Source organism: Sturnira hondurensis, unplaced genomic scaffold (assembly GCF_014824575.4).
Source record: "Sturnira hondurensis isolate 20B ecotype Veracruz unplaced genomic scaffold, ASM1482457v3 Scaffold0024152, whole genome shotgun sequence".
Taxonomy (NCBI): Eukaryota; Metazoa; Chordata; class Mammalia; order Chiroptera; family Phyllostomidae; genus Sturnira; species Sturnira hondurensis.
Genome location: NW_028096783.1, coordinates 6234986 through 6255626, shown reverse-complemented (window position 1 = coordinate 6255626; position 20641 = coordinate 6234986). Strand labels below are relative to the sequence as shown.

Genomic DNA, 20641 nt, shown 5'->3' with positions numbered 1-20641 from the left:
AAACTGGAAACGGTTGGTGGGAAGAAACTTTGCCTCAGGCCACCACCTCAGAAGGTCACTGGTTAAGAGACCTAAGGCAAGTGCTGAGAGTCTTTGTCAAAAAATAGATTTTATTTATTTATTTTTAGAGAGAAGGGATGGGAGGGAGGATCATTGATGTGAGAGAAACATTGATGGGTTGTACGCTGGCTGGGTATCCAACTGGCATCCCAGCCATGTGCCCTGATGGGGAATCAAACCAGTGACCTTTTTCCTTGAGGGAAGAGGCCCAACCAGCTGAGCCACACGAGCTGGGGTAGCGTTAAGGCTCTTTAAGCCTCAGATTCCTTTCCAATTATGTGAAGATCCTCACTCCTGTCTTTTAAGATGAGATTTAAAACTTAGAAAGGCTAAATGAGGTGAGGGTGGTGTGAGTTCCTTGTAAGGGTCCTGCTGTTGAACAGCCCTCGTTCTATTTGTTCTTTCAGCTTTAAAAAAATGGTGCTTGTTGTTTGTCTGCGGGTAACTCTGCTGTTATCAGAGGACTTGGGTCTCTGTTTTTAAAAAAGATTTTATTTATTTACTTTTAAAGAGAGGGAAAGAGGGGAGAAAGAGGAGAGAAACATGGATTGGTTGCCTCTCACATGCACCCCAACTGGGGACCAAACAGAAAGCCGGGCATGTGCCCTGACCTGGAATCAGACCTGTGACCTTTCACTTGGCGGGATGACGCCCAACCAGCTGAGCCACACCCGTCAGGGTGAGGACTTAGGTCTCTATGCTGAGATTGAGTCTCCCTCACCCTACAAACTGAAAGAGCCTATGCTTTGTGCCCCAGCTTCCCCACCTGGTCAGCCGCGGTGCCGGGTCCTGCCACCCAGCACCAGCAGCCACAGGGCAGCGACACACACCAGTCATCCTCTACCTCCTTTGAACGAGAGTTCTCTCGTTGTTGGCGAAAGTGTTGCAGACGTTCAATGGCTGCATAAGAAATGACCCCCAAATATGGTGCCATAAAACAGCAGTTGTGCTTCTCAGTTTTGTCAACCTTCATCTGATCCTCAGTCCCAGTTCTGGAGGTTGGCGCTGGCTGGTGGGCGATGGCCCCGGGTCCCCTCCACGTGGGCCTCTCCGTGCAGTTCCCTGCTTCGGCTGGTCTGGGCTTCCTCGCAGCATGGTGGCTAGTTTCCAAGGACTTGGGAGCCCAAGGCAGAGCAAGGAGCAGGTGGAAGTCATAACACCTTTTATCACTTCGACTCGGAGTCATGCAAGGTCACTTCTGCTGCCTTCCATTCGTAGAGGTGGTCATAAAGTCTAAGTTCAAGGGGAAGAGAAATCGACCCTGCCTCCTGATAGGAAGTGGTCAAAACTGGGAATATCGCTCTGGCCATTTGGGGCAGGCCTGCAGCCCGGCCCTGGGCGCCGGGCAACGGAGCTTTCGGTCTACATTCGGTGGCTGATTGCTGTTTCCCATCTTCTTTCTTTCTTTTTTCGAAATAGACTTTATTTATTTATTTATTTACTTGCATACTTATTTATTTGTTTTTAGAGAGAGGGGAAGGGAGGCAGAGAGGGAGGGAGAGAAACATCGCTGTGCGAGACAAACTTCCATTAGTCGTCTCTCACATGCCCACTACTGGGAACCTGGCCCACAACCCAGGTATGTGCCCCAACCAAGAATCTAACAGGCGACTTTTTCGGTTCACAGACCGGTGGTCAGCCAGCTGGGCCATGCTGGCCAAGGATCCACCTTCTCTCTCATTCAACTTTCAGGAAATTTACCTTGTCTTCCCTGTTTCCACCTGCCTTCTGTGGGACGGAAATAATGAGCCGAAAGGGGGCTGGCTGTTAGAAAAGAGGGAAAAGCAAAGGGCTTTAAGCAACTCACAGCAGCCACCCTCTCCCGACACTTCCACAGTGGCCGTGGTGAGACCCCGCACCCAGTGCCGCTCTGGCAGAGCCTGCTGGTTTCCAGAGGGGAAAGACAGAGGACCCTGCCCCCTAAAGTCTTGCCTGCATTCCCTACACTCTCTGGCTGGCAAGAAAAGGGACTTCATGTCTTCATGCAAAGAACATAATAAAAAGCCAAAGCTCACACTGCCCGTGGCAGCGACCGGGAAATTGGCTCTGCAGCAGCCTGGTCTGGGAGTCAGGTGCACCCACTGAGCAGGGGCAGCAGCAGGGGACTTGGTCTGGCTGCTTTTGACATTCCTTTTGCTGGCCTCCAGCAGAGCTCCTCGGCCACAGAACCTGTCCTTAAAGATTCCAGGCAGGACAGGGGAAAGAAAGGGGAGGAAACCACGTGGGCCATGACTCCAGCCATTCCGTGTGCTAGAAATAAAACCCCGGCCAACTGTAGGAATTGGGAAACGGCTGGGAAAAGTTGGGACTTTTCCTTTTCCAACTGCATTTGGCTTATAACTGTGGACCACGTGCATCCTTCCTGCACCGGGATTTCCTTTCCGGATTCCTGAACAGAGCGGGGAGGCCTCGGCATGCCTCTTCGGCCCACTCTTGCTGCTCTGCAGGCGATTCCATCTCTCTGCCTCAGCAACGCTGTTTGGAGATGCAGTTCTTTGCTCATCATTCATATCAGCAGGGCCATCACATGGCAATGTTCTGACAATGTTCTGACCACATCCCCCATCACTTAACTGATAGACACATGGAAAATAACCTCTGACTTGATCTAAGGAAAACAAATGTTAGAAGATTCACCTGCTAGTAGAAAGAGGAAAAGAATATATATATATACATGTACACACACACACACGCACACACACACACATATATATATGTATATATATATATAAAATATATACACTTATATAACAAACTCCAAAACAAGGGAAGTTTTTTAAATTAGTGAATTCACAGAAATGCACACAGCACTATTCTGATATTTCCTGCCTGTGTGATATATGAACAGCAAGATGAGTAGTGCTAGCCACCTATTGTGTTGATGATCTAGGCATAGATGCCTCCCTGCCTCAGCTGTGTGGCTGTTTCACAGAGCTTTATCTATGCCACCTAGAGGCTGAATTTAGAAGCCAGAAAGATAGGGGACTGGGGCCCAAGGGAACGATGTATATGCTTGGAAAAGGACAATGGAAAACTCAGATGAGTACAGTAAGCTCCATACGCTAGAAAGCCCATAGAATTCACCTGTCAAAATCTCTTATCTCTGAGCGTGCTAATTTTGAACCTTAGGCAACCTTGGTTACATTTAAGTAACCAACAGTTGAGAAGGGGGTAATCTCACTGGTTTTATCTGTCTCCCATGCCCCTCCCCCATCTCCAACCCAAAGGTTCCCGCACCAACTCTCTGCATTGTGCTTCTTTAAGAGAAAAAAAAAACACCTCTTTTTTTAAAATGTAGGATTTATTATGTCCTAAGAACTTTAGGTACTTGATTTGAGTATTTCACTTATATGATCTCATTTTATCTTTATTCAAAGTCTATCAGATTAGGTATTATTAAATCCCCATTCTACAGATGAAAAAATGAAGTTCCAAAATAAATTGCACCAGGTGATGCACTGATGAGCTTGGATTGGAGCGCCACGCCCTCTGACTCCAAAGACTGTGCCCTAGGTCACAAGGAGCACCAGAGTTACCCTCGGGGTTTATGATCCTCGGGCGGTGAATGGTGGTGACTGGGTGCCCACACGGTAGATCTGAATTTGAGTCCCAAATCGCACTCCTTTGCAGTGTGACCTGAGTAAGTTATCTCTTTTCTCTGAATATTCATCTGCTTATTTGAAAAAATAAGGGTGAAAACAGACATCCCTCATAGAATTGCTGGGAGCGTCAAATCAAATTACTCGTGTAGAGTAAACAGCATTTTGCACTTAATAAATTATTGTCTGCTGCCTTGATCTTACCCAGGCTGAGTGTGTCCCACACTAAGACAAGTGCCCCATTGGCCATGCATCTCTTCTGGCTCCCTGGGCCAACAGGGGATAGTGGGAAAGAAAACTGATACAATTGGGTCAGCACTTCTGCTGGCACACACGGCCATCTGCTTAGCTCAGGGCTAAACCGCCACTTCAGGGGGCGCCTCTGCCTGAGTTCTTTGGTAATGGGGCCAAATGCGGTGCCAGGCGCTGCATCTTTTCTCTGCTTGGAGTCCAGGGACCGTGTGGCTCTCTCTGGATCTAGGCAGAAGGACCAGCGCATCCTGAACTTCCAGCCTAGCCTTGCCAGTGTTCAGCAGAGTCCTCCCCAGAGTCTAATGACTAAGCCAATGAGCGCTTCCTTTCACAGTGGCAACTGCTGGGCTATTGGGGCACAGAATAACCCCAGACTGGGCGCCGCACGGGATCAGGGAGCTCATGCTTCTTTTCTTTTTTTTTAAATCCTCACCCAAGGGTATGTGTACTGATTTTAGAGAGAGAAGAAGGTGGAGAGTGAGGGAGAGAGAGAGAAACATCGATGTGAGGGGGAAGCAGTATACGCGTCCTACCAGGTATTGAAACTATAACCTAGTTGTGCGCCCTGACTAGGAGTCGAACCCACAACTCTTTGGTGTACGGGATGATGTTCCAACCAGCTGAGCCCCCGCAGCCAGGGCAGAGCCCACACTTCTGTATTTCTTACTTGGAAGTCAGTTTTTATGTAGTATGCTCTAAGCAGGGGTGTCCAACCTTTTGGCGTCTCTGGGCCACACTGGAAGAAGAAGAGCTGTCTCGGACCACACAGTAAATACGCTGTGACACGTAATCACAAAAAATCTCATAATGTTTTAAGTAAATTTATGGTTTTGTGTTGGACCGCATTCATAGCCATCCTGGGCTGCATGCGGGCCGAGGCCGCAGGGTGGACACCCCTGCAAATCCAAAGCCACCTGGACTCAAAAGTCGTTAAAAGAATAACTTGTCTTCCTTGGAATGAAATGATGAGTGTAGACCTCAGAGTCAATCAGAGACGTGAAGTCATTAAAAACCAAAGAAATTTAGTTACTCTGAGAAGAGTTTATGAATTTTTATGCTGATGTTTTTATATATATGTAGTCAGTCTATTACCCCAAAGTTAAATGCTTAACAATTCCTCAATGAAAAGCTCTTAAACACCAACAATGTACTTATTTCTGTGATGAGTTTTAAGTTCATGTAAGAGTTCTACATTCAAACGTTAAAAGTTTTAAGGGTTTAAGTTAAAGTAAGTGGCTCCATAAAATACACGTAAACAGCAACAGCTACACACACGCAATAAGCTGCGGCAGGTAATTGAATGCGCCAGCCCAGCGGCTCCGTGGCCGATAATGCAGCACAGTGGTGCCCATGGCCACGGCAAGTCGCCCTCATGGCGCCCGCGAGTCCATAGCCGTGACACGAGATGCCCACGTGCGCCTGTCACTGCAGTCACCCAGTGCCATGCTCCATGTCTGCCTTGTCCCCCTCTACCCACCTCCCATTATTGTGCCTGCTGTCCCCAGAGGAGTCTGGAGAAGGTCCCCCTGTCTATCATGAAGATGGCAGTGTCCTTGCCAAGGTTCTGATAATGTTGTCGCCTTGGGATGTTCCCAAAGCTTTCGGCCCTAAGTAGCCAAAGGGGCGTTGCTTTCTTGCAAAGACGGTGAGCCTGTTCTCAATTCTTTCCTGGGTCCCAAATCAACTCTCCCAATCCACTCTTCCTGCTCAGTGGTCTCCATCCCCCACCCCCTGCCCATAGCACTTGTTCTAATTTGGTCCAGTCAGACCAGACAAAGAGGCTTTCCCTCTCCTTCTCTCTCTCCTCCCTCAACCAATTCTTTTCTCCATACCACTATGGGAGAAAAGAAAAGAAGAAAGAAAAAGCCCTTTATTTATCAGGATTATGAACTAAAGTAGTGTGTGTGTGTGTGTGTGTGTGTGTGTGTGTGAACTCAAGCACTATTCTCACCAGGCTTTCAGTTTAAACGGGGCACAGCATCGTCTGGAAGGTTTCATGGGGTAAGGAAGATCTCGTTTGCCGCACAAAATGGGAAGGATTGGCTGTGCGTCCTGGTGCAAGGGTACTCCCAGCACAAAGTAGGACTAGCAGGCTCTGGGACCCAGGGGTGGGCATGAGTGGGGCTTGTTCAGTGAGCAGTGAGAAGGGTTACACTGGACAAGAGCAGTAGCAAGGGCATCGAGCCATGTGGGGTGGACGGCTGCGGCGGGGCTGAGTTCTAGAACACAAGCTGATGAGAGCAGACTTGCTGCGGTCCATCACAAGCAAGCTCCCAGGGGTACTGCAGCAGGGGTTGCAGCAGGATGACTGTGGTATTTACAGCTTCTCTGAGGGCTTGATCTGACCAGGGAATATGCAGAGAGGGACAGGCGGGAGTGTGGAAATCTGGCATCATGAGGGAAGAGACCTGCAGGGGGAAGCGTGTGTGCTGGACCCCTGGTCCCAGACTGGACAGATGGGAAAAGGAATAAATCTGGAATAAATCTGGTTTTCTCCTCCTCTGATGTTGCCACTTGACAAGCTCCCTCTGACTGTGAACTATAGTCTCAAGGAAACTCATTATTCCAAACTCATTATTCCAAAATGAGTTCAAACTGGTTTTGCACCCTTTACCTGACCTAACATTGTCTCATCGATTACCAAGTACCACTACCCAAGGTCTGCCGCCGTAACCCCCAGCTTTGTCTGATCTGCTCCCTGTTGTACACTCGTGGTGTGACTCTTGGTCTTGCCATCTGCTTGGCCCGTTGTCTTGACCATCCTGCCTTTTCTCACGCCCTGCCCTACTCTCTGTGTGGATGAAGATGGTAGAGATCTTTTGCCTCTCATCAGACCATCACTATGCCCCATCCTGCCTTCCAGGCCTCCCTGCCTCAGTTATTCCATTATCTTCTCCCCTAACTTAGGGGAAGGGAGATGGAAGACCTTTTTTAATTGGAAACTTCAAAATGTGTGCATGAAATACGGAGCATGTAAGCCCCTCCCTGGAGCAGAAGACGACACCCAGTTCCTTACAGATAGTCTCCGTTTGTAGCAGATGTTGTGACTGTTCTTCACCTTGATCTCTGAGAGGGTGTTTAGGGGTCCTAGGGCCCTTTGCTCAGTGTAGAACCCCAGGACATTCATGAACTTGAGCTCAGCCCTCTGGAAGATCACAATGTCATGCTTTTCAATGTGGAAACGTAACGCTGTGTGCTTGCATGACAGTTCAAAACTAGTCTGGGGTACGGAGTCAGGGCTGCTCCCCAACTGATAGGTAGAATGGATGTAACAACCAAACATAGTTGTTATATGGAGATAATAAGGTATGGGTAATGGATGCAATGACCAAAGATACACGACTTTCCTCTCAGCATGATGCAAGAGGAAATAAAAAGGGATCCTGCTAGATTTCATGTCTGAATCAAGGGACACCCTCTCCAGGAGAATGTGAGCCTTTGAATATTGTGCAGGCAGCTCAGCTTTGGCAGAGCCATCGCTGGCCAGCTCTATCTTAGGCAAAGCCTTGCTGTGCAGGAGCAGTCTCCCTGCAGTATGTTCCAGAATTCGCCCCTGATCCCAGCGAGAGGCAGCCACAGAGGGACCTTTTCCTTTGGAGCATGGCTGTCACCTAGCTGGGGGTCGAGCCCAGTCCTGGGAGGGAGGTGAGGCTGTTAGCCGGTGGAACAGACTGTACTTTCAGAAGTCCAGGCAGGTTTAGTGAAGGTGGTGTGTCAGAGCTGCCGTGACTACACACCATGGACTCGGTGGCTCTGTTAGCGGAAGCTTTAGTGTCTCGTAGTTCTGGAGGCTGGAGCAAGGTTCAGAGGCCTTTCTCCTTGGTTTGCGGATACTCACCCTCCTGCTGCCGTTCAGGGGGTGGGTCTTCTCTGCATGTGCGACCCTGTGCATCCACATACCCTTCTCTTCCAAGGACACCAGTCCGATGGATGGGGCCCACGAAAAGGCCTCATTGCAACCTAACCATCTCTTTAAAGAACCCACTTCCAAATACGGTCACCCTCTGAGGCTGGGCTTCAACGAACAAATTTCAAGGGGACAATTCAGCTCATCACTGGTCGCCCGAGAGAACCTTTGCTCAAACACTAAGAGTTGTTATGACTAACAGTTGTGGTGTGGCACTTACCGCGTGCCACAGATGGTTGTATTTTCCGTGTGTTCTTCCATCTCCTCTTCACAACGGCAGATTGTCTAGTTCAGGTTATGCTTCATTATAGATCACTGTTTGCTCTCCTGAAAAGTGGTCAACTTCACTTCGTATAAGCATGGGGTACAGTGAGCGCCACACCCTGGTCCGTGACCTGGGGTCCCCGTGGGTTGATGTGACTTGGAACAATGGGAGAATCTCGTGATCATGCTGCGGTTCACAGACGATCTCTGGGAAGGGCAAGGCCTCCTTCCCTACGCAGGGTCTCTGCAGACCTGCCTCGGAGGACAGGGCAGCCTGAGGGGGGAGCAGAGCAACCTCTTCCAGGGGATCTTCCCTCGACCCTCCCATCCACACAGCCCTGACCCCACGCTCATTCTTGGGCAGGTGGAATTATCCAAATTAAGACAGGAGCTGCCATCTCCAGGAGCCAGGCAACAGAGGCTGATGGAGCACTCTGACCTGGGGAGGGGAAGTGCAAGACTCACTCACTCACCCAGGACGGCTCTGACGCCCAGAGGGGAGCACTTCCTACAAGCCCGACACCTGTACCTAGATCCTCCCATTTCATCCACTCATCACCTCTGAAAAAGCTATTCTTATTCCTGTTTACAGATAAAGAAACCAAAATTAGCTGGGGCCACAGCCCTGCCCCACCCTTCCCCGGTGTGGCCTTGAGCTAAATACTCACCCTCTCTGGGTGGGTCTCACCTGTGAAATGGATGCTTACTCTCATTTCCCCCTAGCTGGGTCCCAGCACCACCACGCCACAGGCACGCAGTGCGTAGCGGCTTTTCTTGGCTGCCCATGCTCCTTTCCAGGGGTCCCAGCTGCAGATGCAACAAATGAACACACTCCTATGGATCCCCACCCCCACCTTTAGTGCCCAAACTGCCCCCTCTTCCCGGGTAACTAACAAAGAAACCATCACATTTGCATAAGGGTGAACTTGCCCTAAGTGGGAGGCAGTTAGCATTGGAGAAGTAGCCTGGGGCTGCCTTTGGCCACCCTGCTAGCTCAAAGGAAGAGGAGGTGAGGAGGGGCACTGGGCCAAGAGTGACACTGGGCTTTCTCTCTCCTTCTCTGGCCCTCTAGGAGGCTCTCTCGGTGGTGAGTGACGACCAGTCCCTCTTCGACTCCGCTTACGGCGCGGCCCATCTCCCCAAGGCCGACATGACCGCCTCAGGGAGTCCTGACTATGGCCAGCCCCACAAAATCAACCCCCTCCCACCACAGCAGGAGTGGATTAATCAGCCCGTGAGGGTCAATGTCAAGCGGGAGTATGACCACATGAATGGATCCAGGTAAGCCCGCCAGGCCTGCGCGGCTCCAAGGCTGGGCAAAGCCGCTGCCAGGTGTGGGGCTGGGGAGGCTGGAGGCTCGCTGCCAAGTGTCTGAGTAGACATGTCTGACCTGAGTGGCTTCTGGCATTTAGGGTTTCTGCAGCAGGTGAGGCCCTGGTGCTGAGCCAGGAGACTGAGTCAGTTCCTAGAGAGCAGAGAGGGAGAGAGAGAGGGAGAGAGAGCTCGCACTACAGAGGTGAGGGCTGAGGGTGGAGCAGGGCCAGCAAGCCCCCATGGGTCTCTGGATTAGGCTCATAGTCTCTTCTGCAGGCACGAGTGGAACACGTATTTTGTGCCAGGCCCAGGTGCAGCCCCCCTTGGGGATCACTTAGCAGAAAGATACACTTCCTGTCCTTGTTGAAGATACTTGAACTCTCACGGTGGGTCTCACCAGAGCAAAGATGACCAAACTGTTCTTGCAGTGAAAGTCCAGAGCTGACGACTGAGGTGGACACGTGGAAGGGCTCGCTGTGTGAGGGAGGACACGTTGCACTTAGAAAGTGTGTTTGAGGTTGGTGGTGCCAGTGCAGGGAAGACTGTGCTTGTAGAAGTCGGAGGAGAGTGCAAGGAGAGAAGAATCACAGGGCGGGGAAGAGCACCCCGGGGACAGGTGGCCCAGGCACCAGTCCCGGCTCTGCCCTTGGGCGAGCGGTCTGCGCCTCTGAGCACCAGCTTCTACCTTTCCAAAACAGCGCTGGAGGGTCTTCCCAGGCTTGTTCCAAGGGTTGACCTGATGCTGCAAGGAGGGAACCCAGAACAGTGCCGGGGACTCAGAGAGCACTGGACGGTGATAGTGATCATCTCGAGCAAAGGTTTGAGTGAAAGAAAACCTTGGTCTCATTCCTGAAATACCAGGTAATCCAAAGAGTCCGTAGCAAGGGAGATAAGTGTAAGAATAAGAGGGGGACCTGAATGGCAGGCTGAGAAGTTAGGGAACTCATTCCACTTGCAAACACTGACCTAGCGTAGAGGTGACATTTAACACCATCAGAGCTATGATTTCAGACGAGGGAGCTGACAATCAGTGTATACAGAGACTAGAACGGGAGAGTCAGAAAGACAAGTTAAAAGGTTGTAGAAATACCCCAGACAAGAAATTCCAATGTCCTGGACGAGGATAGTGGTGATGATTCTGGAAACCAACAGGGGTAGAGGCAGGAGGAGCAAATCACAGGGATAATTTCCGCGGCCAGGCCAACGGATAGGTGAGGGGAAGAACCAAAGATGGCTGACGCCTAGAGGTTGCCAAGAAGGCCGGTGCTGTTCGCAGCCACAGGCGTGGGGAGAAGAGATGCGTTGAAGAGAGATGTTGGGGCTCCCTGTGAGAGTTTGTGAACAAACGGTGGAACACCAAGATAAAAATGTCTGCTAGGCTTTGGAAACTAAAGGTCAGATAATACTGTGGGGCTGGAAGCTAGGTTTCGGCCTCGCCTCTAAGACGTTTGAACTGCGGAGTGGATGAGATCCCCAAGGAAATAAGTCAAGGGAGAAAGAGCAGAAGGGAATGCGCATGAGGCCCAGAGGGAGCCCTTCTCCTGAGAACCCCTGGTCTCCCACCTGCCTGTGGAAGCACCCAGGTCCACCACATGTCAACCCCACTCACCAGAAGCAGTCCCTGGGACCCCAGCACCTTCCTGGCTCTAGGATTTCGGGAAGGCTCAGAGGCTCGGGGCCGAAAGCCCTGTGAATGCGTGTCTCTCCACATAGATAATATGGATGCTGAGTTCCTCACGTTGTAGGTGGGGTACAGTTTGTCAAACGTTTTTCCTCCTGTCTCATCATTTGCTCCCCACCACTCTCCTATGAGGCAGATACTGTGATTACATACTGACATAGGAAGGTGAATTAGGCTTTGAGGAGGCAAATGACTTGTCCAAGGATTTAGAGGAGGCAGAGCTGACCACAGAGCCCAGGCATCCCGACTCCTGGCTGGTGCACCACCTCCCTGCCCCTCCCCATCTGCTGTGGATTGTACTTTTGTGGTTACCTTCTCAGTTCTGCCAACACTCACCCCAGCAGCCAGGGTGGGGGGGGCTCTTCAGGAAAGCCCCCCACCCGGCCTGGCCTCCGTGGCTCCCGATGCCCGGGAACAGTCCAGATGCTGCCCCTAGAGAGTCTTCAGTCTGTTGGATCCGGAATCTATCCACCACTGACCTCTACCACCTACCTCAAGCGGAGTCAGCCGCACCTCTCCTTCCGGACTACCCCACGGCACCCTGTTCTCCCCACGTCCTCTTGCCTTCCTGAAGTCTGTTCTTCAGACCACAGCCAGGGTCATCCTCAGGAAAAATGTAACCCCCTTGTTCAAAATCCTTTACTGGTTTATGACAAAAGCCAAAGTCACCCCACCACCCCTCAGACACCCTCTTTTCTACCCTGCTCCCCATTTCACTCCTTCCCTCCACACACCTCCCCCAGCGTCTCTTCCCTTGTGTTCCTTCTTCCTGGAACATTCCTACTTCACCTTGTCTTCGGACTCTCTTTCTCATTTATTTCAGGCCTCTGCCTAAATGTCACCTTCTCAGAGGCCTTCTCGGACCACCTAAACTAAAACATCACCTGTTGCATTAGCCTGCCATGATGCCTCTTAGCTCTTTCTGGCTCTTATCCCTCATTAAATGTGGGTGGGGCTTTTCTTTTTCTGAGCACATGGTAGGTGCTCAATAAATAGTTATTAAGGGAGCAGGTGAACGTGTGGCTGACCACAAGTGACGATTCACCAGTGGAGATGCTTATTCCAAATTGTGCAGGCATTAGCGTAGAAGCCGGCAGGATGGAGACAGAGGTCAGCCTTGGTCCCTGCCCCAGACAGAGCCTGTGTGTGTGCTCAGCCAGGCCACCTAGGTGACCCAACTGCTTAAGGAAGCCTCAAGCGCTCCAAGATACTACTCCTGGGCAAAGAGGGTCCCCAAGGAAATCAGTTTTTAGAACTCACCTGCCAGCTCATTCCTGGCTCCGGTCACACCAGGAGCCAGCTGCAGGAGAGCCTTCTGATCGCCCCAGAGAGCAGATACCTGGCTCTGACTGCACAAAGCAGCCCTTGATTTTGACTGGCCTGTCTTGACCCAGACCATCAGCAGGTGACAAAGTATGCTCAGAAAGACTGATGTGTTCTCACCCCACTCTGGAGAAACAACGAGGACACAGTGGGCTCTCAGAGCCAAGCAGGTTCGGCACAGCCATTCCCAGCACCTCATAAACATCCTCTCAGTGCTCACACGGAAGCTGGATGGCTGGGCTGCAGGAAGCAAGGGTTTTCGGAAAGATGTCTTTACTTAGGGGGGAACCATGTTGGATCCTTTATTTGATCACAGGAAAAGGAATGCCGTGACGGAGCAGATGCCAGGCTATTGAAATCGCTCTTCTATCCCCTGGGTACTATTGGTAGTGGTACTTTTGATGCAAAGGGTCATTCCTCACTTTAGATGAGAAGAGCAAAGCAGAGGATACAGTTTGGGAACTCTGGGCTCATGGGCTCATGGACTGGACTTGGGCTGTCCCTACAGCAGCCACTAGCCAGGTGGTACTTTTGAGCCCTTGAAGGATGGCTAATGCAAAAGCGATATGAGCCCTACATGCATAATACACACTGCATTTAGGTGACTTAGTATGGGAGAAATAGTGAAGTAGTTCATTCATTATTTTTATACTGATTATGTTGAGATCATCTTTTGGTTATATTGAGTTGGTATATTTTAATATATTATCAAAATTTATTTCACCTATTAAAAATTCTAAACCTGTGGCTACTAGAAAATCTAAAACTGTATGTGTGGCTCCCGTTCTGCCTCAAGTGGACAGTGCTGAGCTACAGTGTGTTGGCAGTGACGTGGGTTTCTGAGTTACTTCCTCAGACATGCTAAGCCCCTCTAGACACTTCTGTCTCTGGAGAAGGTATTCTGCTGTTTAAAGCTACAGTGCCCTTCTTCCTGCTTATCCAGGCTGCACGTTCTTTGAACACAGGTCCACTGAGAGCCCGAGGTCTGAGGAACCAGAGAAAGTCTAGCTCGCCCATGCTGTGGGAAGTTTGCTCTCTTTCTCCATCTTTTCCTGTTGTGGTTGAGTCTGCTAGAGTGAGTTGTTCGTGAAAGAGCATGGCCCATAGGTTCTGGGCTAGACGTAGACTTCAGCAACTTGATCCAAACTGTGGTCTGCAAATAACTCAGCTGCATCCTGTCTCAGCCACGGGGCTTGGAGAAAATGTCCCTGGAGGAAAGAATATCAGTTTACGGAGAGCGAATGCAAGGACTTGCTTGCCTTGTGCGCCGGGCAGGCAGGACCTGAGTCCAGTGTCACTCGGCCCCACACTCCCCAGACTGCTGGCCGGGAGCTGGATGTCCCTGCTAGACACCTAGCCACGTTGCATCTCAGCTCCAGGAAGATCAGCCTCACACACCTGTAACTCCTGCCTCTCTGAAGGGGTGTGTGAGGGCTTCCTAGACTCTGCCCCTCGCAGGAGGAAGCATGCCACACGTGACCTGGTGGGAAGCCATCTGCAGGATTCCAGAGCATCTATGAGCATCTACTGTGTACGGAGATTAAAATACCTACTACGTTGGGTGATGGCTTTATTGTGGGTGATTTCCTTTCTTTTCTTGAAATTTGCTTCTTTTCAAGACAAAAAAATCATATGCATACATCTATGCATGGACCCTACAGAAACTGAATCCTAATTTTTGTACCACGTACGCACGTGACGTGGAAGACATGAATGACAGGCCCTAAAGCAGTCATGTGGCTTGGGTCCGGCCCCGAGACTCCTCATGGTCTGCATGAGTGACGGGCCTCCGCTGACAGTGAGCCCAGGCTGCAGACTTGTGGCTCTTCACACCCTGAGCAAAGTTGCCCTGAGTTCAGTGGGAGAGGAAAGAGCATGTTTGGTTCATCTGAAGGGGTATTCTTCGGGAACAGCCTTTGAAATCTCCCTTTTTTCAAATACTGAAGATTTCTTACCTTGTTTTAAATGGCTCCCGTTTTGCAAGGCACTTTCGGTAATCAGTTCCAGTCTTTGTAAAGCCATGTTCCCTGAACACACACAAACGGGACTAGAGGAGTAGGGAGCTGACGTCCAGTGGTGAAATAGTGGACCAGGCTCTGAGGTTCACGCCACCTTTGCCACAGCCTCCTGGGCCATGGCTTGCTGAATCGTGGCCGACATGGACATGCTCTAAGTCAGCCTCTCAGAGCCACCACCTCCTCTCTGCTCTATTGTGGCAGCCCCAGACCCTCTTGTCACCTGTCCCAGTGCCATCAGCTGCCCGTGGGCCCCAACCCATGCTCCCTGAAAGTGCAGGTTTCCATACAAATTAGCAGTAGGGTAGCCGCGCTGAATGGCCAAACCTCTCCCCCTCCATCTGTGCTCCCCTCCCTTCCCTCTTGTTTTCATCCCGCTCTTCAAAGGCGCCAGCTGCCTCATTAGAGAGCAGCCTTTATGCTGGGCTTCACCTGGACCACCCCCACCTCTTAGGGGTGGCAGCAGAGCCCCATGGCCGCACAGGAGGCAGGTGCTGGGGAGGAGGAGGTAGAGTGGCCGAGAGCTTGGGAGTGGAGGGGCACATGGCAGGCCATTGGTGAAGGCACAGCACCCCCTCCTCTCCCTGAGCCGTTGGGGTAGCCTGACCAAGTGCCATGCCCAGGGTGGGGGCCAGGCTGCTCCCAGAGTGCCCCCCTGTGCAGAGCCTTGCTGAGGGGTCCTGGACTGAGGATAGGGCCCATTCCAAACAAGGACCTCCCTAACAGATTGCCTTGCCCAGCTGGGGAGCAGGTGCGCACACAGGGGAGAAAGGAAGGAAAGCGGAGGAAAGAGAAATATGCATTTCTGTGGGATAGGAAATGCAGAGGCTCCAGCCACCGCTTGGCTCCCAGTGGTCACCCCAACAGGAGAGCCCTGGTCTTGACCGTAGCTCTGACCCTGTCCCTGGGAGCTGGCGCTCCTGCGTCCTCAGTGCCCACCTCCCCGGGGGCGCCTATCTCACGGTGCTGCTCACCGCTCCTCTCCCTGCCGGGTACATACCAGGTACATACCGGGCAGGGAGAGGTTGCGTCAAACCTCTCCCTTTTTTCAAACATATTTGTCTCTGCTCCTGGCACCAGGGACTCACCCTGCCATGGGTGCCAAATGGGTTACTGCATTTCAGTGATTTCTGAGGTTCTGGCTTCTCACCTCTGCATGGCAAGGGGTCAGTTTTGGGTTTGGAAATCCCCAGAGGTCAGGCTGATGTGGAAAAGAATTTTTCGGAACATCTCTCCAGTGTTCCTAAAGGGGAGTGCAGCCCGCAGAGGGGCACCTCTTCCGTCCCTCGGCCTCTAGGCAGGCAGTGCTCTGCAGCCGGAAAGGCCTCTCGCCCCTGCCCACAGCCCTGGTGCTCTGGCTTCCTCCAGGGGCAGAGTGTGCTCTGGCAACCCCACCCTCTGTCACAGGTTCCCAGCCAATGCAAACGTTGCCCTCCTAGTTGAAAGCCAACTTAATCCCCCCACTTTTGCTGCACTTGAGCTGCTTCACTACGGACAAGTATGCTGAGAAAGGCTGCCAGACCCTGGTGGCTCTGTGCACACACACGCGTGTGTATGCATGTGTGTGTGCATGAGTGTGTGTACAAGTATGCACGTGTGTGTGCATGCATTTGGTGTGTGTGTGCACATATGTGTGTCAGGGTGTGTGCGTGTGTGCGCATGCATGAGTGTTACTGTGTGTGTGCATGTACCCCACTTGTGGTTGGCCATGAGGAGGGGGTCCCAGTGAGCTCGGCCACAGCCCATCTCAGACCAGGACCAGAGTCTTCCAGGGATGGCTCCACCTCAAGCCAAGCCCCTCAACAGCAGAAGCCAAAGGCCAGCCCCTGGTGAAAAGTCCTGATGAGCTACTGCCTCCCTCGCACTGCCACGGGGACATTAAACCTTCAACAATCTGGGGCTCTGACGGCTGGTTCTTGGTTCTCTGCCTGGAAAAACAGTAGGCAAATAGTAAAACCTTAAATTCTAACATGTGTAAGTTATACATCTTATTTTCATTTTCAGCCCATTTTCCCCTCTGTAAGACATCAGGAAAAAATTACCGTCTGACTTCTAATATCTCAGTGGAGCATTTATCTCCCAGCTATGATAAGTGATCTTCAGTATTTTTTTTCCTTTCAGATTAAGAAACAAATTCATTTAATTTTCTTTATTGAATGTGCTCAGGCCTCCCCACCCTGCAGAGCTCCCCACCCCCACGGGGCTGTTACTCCCTCTGCCTTAGGGGCTGCTCTCCCTGCATGTGGAGCTACCGCCACACGTTGTGAGATGAGAGGGACCCTACTTGGCACGACCCTGCTGCTGAGACCTCATGATGGTCAGTCCTGGCCACAGCGGAGTAGGGAAGGTGGCAGCCAGGCCTTTGGACAGCCCAGAGAGGTTGTGTGGCCCAGGGCTGGGCGGCTGTAATCTGCACGGTGTCTGAACTCCCTGGCCTGGGGCTGGGTTTGTGTGCTGGTGTCTCCCGAGGGGCCAGGACTGATGCTTCCTGCTCCAAGAACCCTCAGCTGCAGCCTCTCCTTGGCCTTCTGGTCGCCTCCTATGGTCCTGCTGCTGCCTAGTGGCTGAGTGGAGGTGAGGGCAGGGCAGGAGGGCGCTTCCCCTGAGCACACTGAGAGGCCCTGGAGGTGTGGGGCGCATCCTGCCCACCTGCTCTGGGCACCAGGTATCTCCACCTGATCTGGGCTCAGATCTCCAGACCACCGCTCGTTGCTGAGCTGCTCGTTGCTGAGCTGAAGCCAGTAAGCAGCCTGTCTGCACCCTGCTGCAAAATCCCAGGTGCTAACCAGGCTAGGTATGCACTTTGAGACCACATTGGGTGATTTTGCTCTGTCCCTCGCACACCTCAATATGCTTCCCCTGTGAGCTTGGTGGCCGGGGCTGCAAAAGCCCACAGGGGCCACAGGCTGTCTATAGGGTTGAAGTTCTTGGATTCTATTCCTCCTTCACATAGCAACCAGCTCTTCTGCATGTGTGTTTTGACAGGGAAGCTCAGCGCTAAAGACCTGAGTCCTGCTTTCCCCTCTGCTAGCTGTGCAACCCTTGCTCAGGCACCTCACTTCCCAGTTTCCTCAACCATGAAAAAGAAGATGTCAACCCTCACCATGCCTATCTCGGAGGGTTATTGGGAAGTTCAAATAGAGCAGTGTATAAAAATGCGTTCAAATCATATTCATGCAATAGGAACAATTCACTTAGGAAACATCTACCCCTCATCCTCTAATCAAGGTTCTCTATAGAATTGGCTGTAATCTACTTCGAGGTTATAGAAAAGTAATGTCACCATCTCAAGAAACTCCCTTGTCCAACAAGGAGATGGGGCACCTGCCAAGCTAAGAGTCCCTGGCATGACAGTCCTAGAACCAGCAGGGAAACACGGGGGGAATGGGCAGGACCAGTGCAAGGGCCCCCGGCGTGTAGGCTGCCTGGCAACAAGGTGCAGCGTCCGCAGCAGATGAGGGCGAGCTGCAGGCCCGTCCCGAGAAGTCCAGACTCCCGTCTGGGGGCGGCAGGAGCTGCCAGGCATTTTTAAGTTCCATGATGACAGGATCGGGCTGGGATTTGAAGGCCACTCTGGCAGGGCAGCGTGGAGAACAGAAATAAGGCTGCCGCGGCAGCGCCCTCCTCCTCACCCTGACATCGGGTGGGCTGGGAGATGGCTCCCGTTGTCTGAGCGATGGGCTGGGGCGAGCTCCCTTGTGGTGTGGATGCAGTGGCAGTGATGGCTTCCCCCCTCTGTCTCCTCTCCACGTAGGGAGTCTCCAGTGGACTGCAGTGTTAGCAAATGCAGCAAGCTGGTCAGTGGGGGCGAGTCCAACGCCATGAACTACAACAGCTACATGGACGAGAAGAATGGCCCCCCTCCTCCCAACATGACCACCAACGAGAGGAGGGTCATCGTCCCCGCAGGTAACCTTGGGAATTCGGCAGCTGGCTGGCATGCATGCCCTCACCCTTCTGGGCGAATAGTCGAAGGGCAGGTCTCTCCTGGTGGCATCTGAACGTTGGCCCGGTACCCTGCTCACTGTGGAAATGCTGACTTGGGAAAGTTTCACGTCTCGCCTTTCTCCCTAGCTGCTGTCCAAGACACTTTCCCAAAAGTCACCAGAACCTTGACAGGCAGATTCCAGAAGCCCACCCTCAGGCAGGCCGTGCCCACGGGCTCTGGGTGCCTGCAGGGATGACACCTGGCAGAGTGAGCAGAGGCGAGGCTGCCGAAATGCAGCAGCAGCAGCCGGGGGGAGCCCCAGACGTGCCTACCCTCACCCTTTGGGAGCAGGGTGGCTGCCGAGGTCTGTCCTGCCCCCCAGACGTGTGCCTCCTGGCATCGGCAGGGTTCCATCTTTCCACAATTATAGCCAGCTCTCTCAGTTTCAAAATAGAAATAACTATATTTAACAAATGGAGCTCCTTCACATGCGTGCAGCAAGTTATATCGTTAGGTATAAATAGCCTATTTTTCCAAAGTATTGGTGCTGTTGCTCACAGAGAATAAAATCATTGTTCAAGCCCCAGGGTATTGGCTGGACACTCGGCCTCGGCTAGACCAGCAGGCCCAGCCGTCTCGTCCAAGAGGGAGTTTGAAACTGAAACTCGCAGACTTGGTGCCAGGTGGAAGGAGCTGGAATGTGGGAACCTTAAGCAAAGTGAATTACAGGGCAGAGATTACAACTCATTTCACCCAAACAACTTTACCAAAAAGGTAAAGGCCCTTGATTTGGAAAAGTGTGTGTGCAGTTGTGTCTGAGGTGAAATAAAGGACCAGCCTTTATTTCACCAAAGGCATTTGCTTCTCGGCCCAGAAGATGTGGCCTTGTGTGGGCCTCTGCTCCCTGGCCCTTTGTATTTCTTTTCCATGGGAAGTTGTGTCTCGAGTCTCCTGGGACTACAGCTGCACCCATGTAAGTGTCCTGGGCCAAGTTCAAGGTGGCAGGGGTGGGAGGTCTGGGGATCAGTGAGGCAGGAGAGGGGCGGGCTGATCAGAATGTTGCTGTGCCTACAGGGCTTGAAAACAGTTCGTGAAGCATTTTTTAGTTTCCTCCTTCCACAAGCGTGTGGGCTCGCAAAGGCAGAGGAAGAACAGCGCGCATTTGCTGATCCCCCTCCAGGTGCCAGGCACTGTGCAAATAGCTCCATCCATATTCCATGACCTGTATCACTTAATGCCGACCCTCCTCCTGGACCCCAGCTAGGAATGTTTAGCTCCGGTGCATTTCTAAGGTCCAAGAGCCCTGCGTCTTTCCCCTTCACATCAAAAGAAGGCAGACAATGAAACAGCACCAAAGTGGACAGGGTGGGACCCTGCCCGTACTCTGCCCAGCAAGGCCAAGCCAAGCCTCACCAGGCCATTGGTCACGTGGTATTGAACTCCCAGCCTGACACAGTGGCCAGCATGGCAAAGAGACCTCAACACTGAAGGGTTAGGGGATCAGAGGTTGTCTTTTTTTTTTAATCCTCACCCAAGGATATATTTATTGTTTTCTTTTTTTTTTTAAGATTTTATTTATTTATTTACCTTTAGAGGGGAAGGAGAGAGGGAGAGAAACATCAATGTATGGTTGCTTTTTGTGCATCCCCTGCTGGGAGTTGGCCTGCAGGAAACCGGCCTGCAACCCAGGCATGTGCCCTGACTGGGAATTGAACCTCGATCCTCTGGTTCGAAGGCCTGTGCTCAATCCACTGAGCTACACCAGCCAGGNCCCAGTCTGACACACAGTGGCCAGCATGGCAAAGAGACCTCAACACTGAAGGGTTAGGGGATCAGAGGTTGTCTTTTTTTTTAATCCTCACCCAACGATATATTTATTGTTTTCTTTTCTTTTAAGATTTTATTTATTTATTTTATTTATTTTATTTATTTATTCACTTCTCCTTACCTTTAGAGGGGAAGGAGAGAGGGAGAGAAACATCAATGTATGGTTGCTTTTTGTGCATCCCCTGCTGGGAGTTGGCCTGCAGGAAACCGGCCTGCAACCCAGGCATGTGCCCTGACTGGGAATTGAACCTCGATCCTCTGGTTCGAAGGCCTGTGCTCAATCCACTGAGCTACACCAGCCAGGGCTATTTATTGCTTTCAAAGAGAGATAGATGGATAAATACATAGAGAGAGAGAGAGAGAGAGAAACACATCGATATGAGAGAGAAACATCAATTGGTTGCCTCCTATGTGCCTCCTGACCCAGGATCAAACTCGCAACCTAGGTATGTGCCCTGATTGGAAATTGGA

General features: G+C 51.7%; 1 protein-coding gene across 2 annotated transcripts in view; it reads left to right on the top strand.

The window, feature by feature from the left end:
• The window catches only part of FLI1 (Fli-1 proto-oncogene, ETS transcription factor), a 114149-nt gene that overhangs the window by 53622 nt on the left and 39886 nt on the right, over positions 1-20641 (top strand). Inside the window, exons 2-3 of one of the 2 annotated variants that reach the window (XM_037038308.1) lie at positions 9155-9363; positions 18170-18324. In XM_037038308.1, coding sequence (XP_036894203.1) covers positions 9155-9363; positions 18170-18324 — 364 coding nt within the window. The remainder of the gene's footprint in view (positions 1-9154; positions 9364-18169; positions 18325-20641) is intronic. The other variant, XM_037038309.1, reaches the window with a different exon arrangement.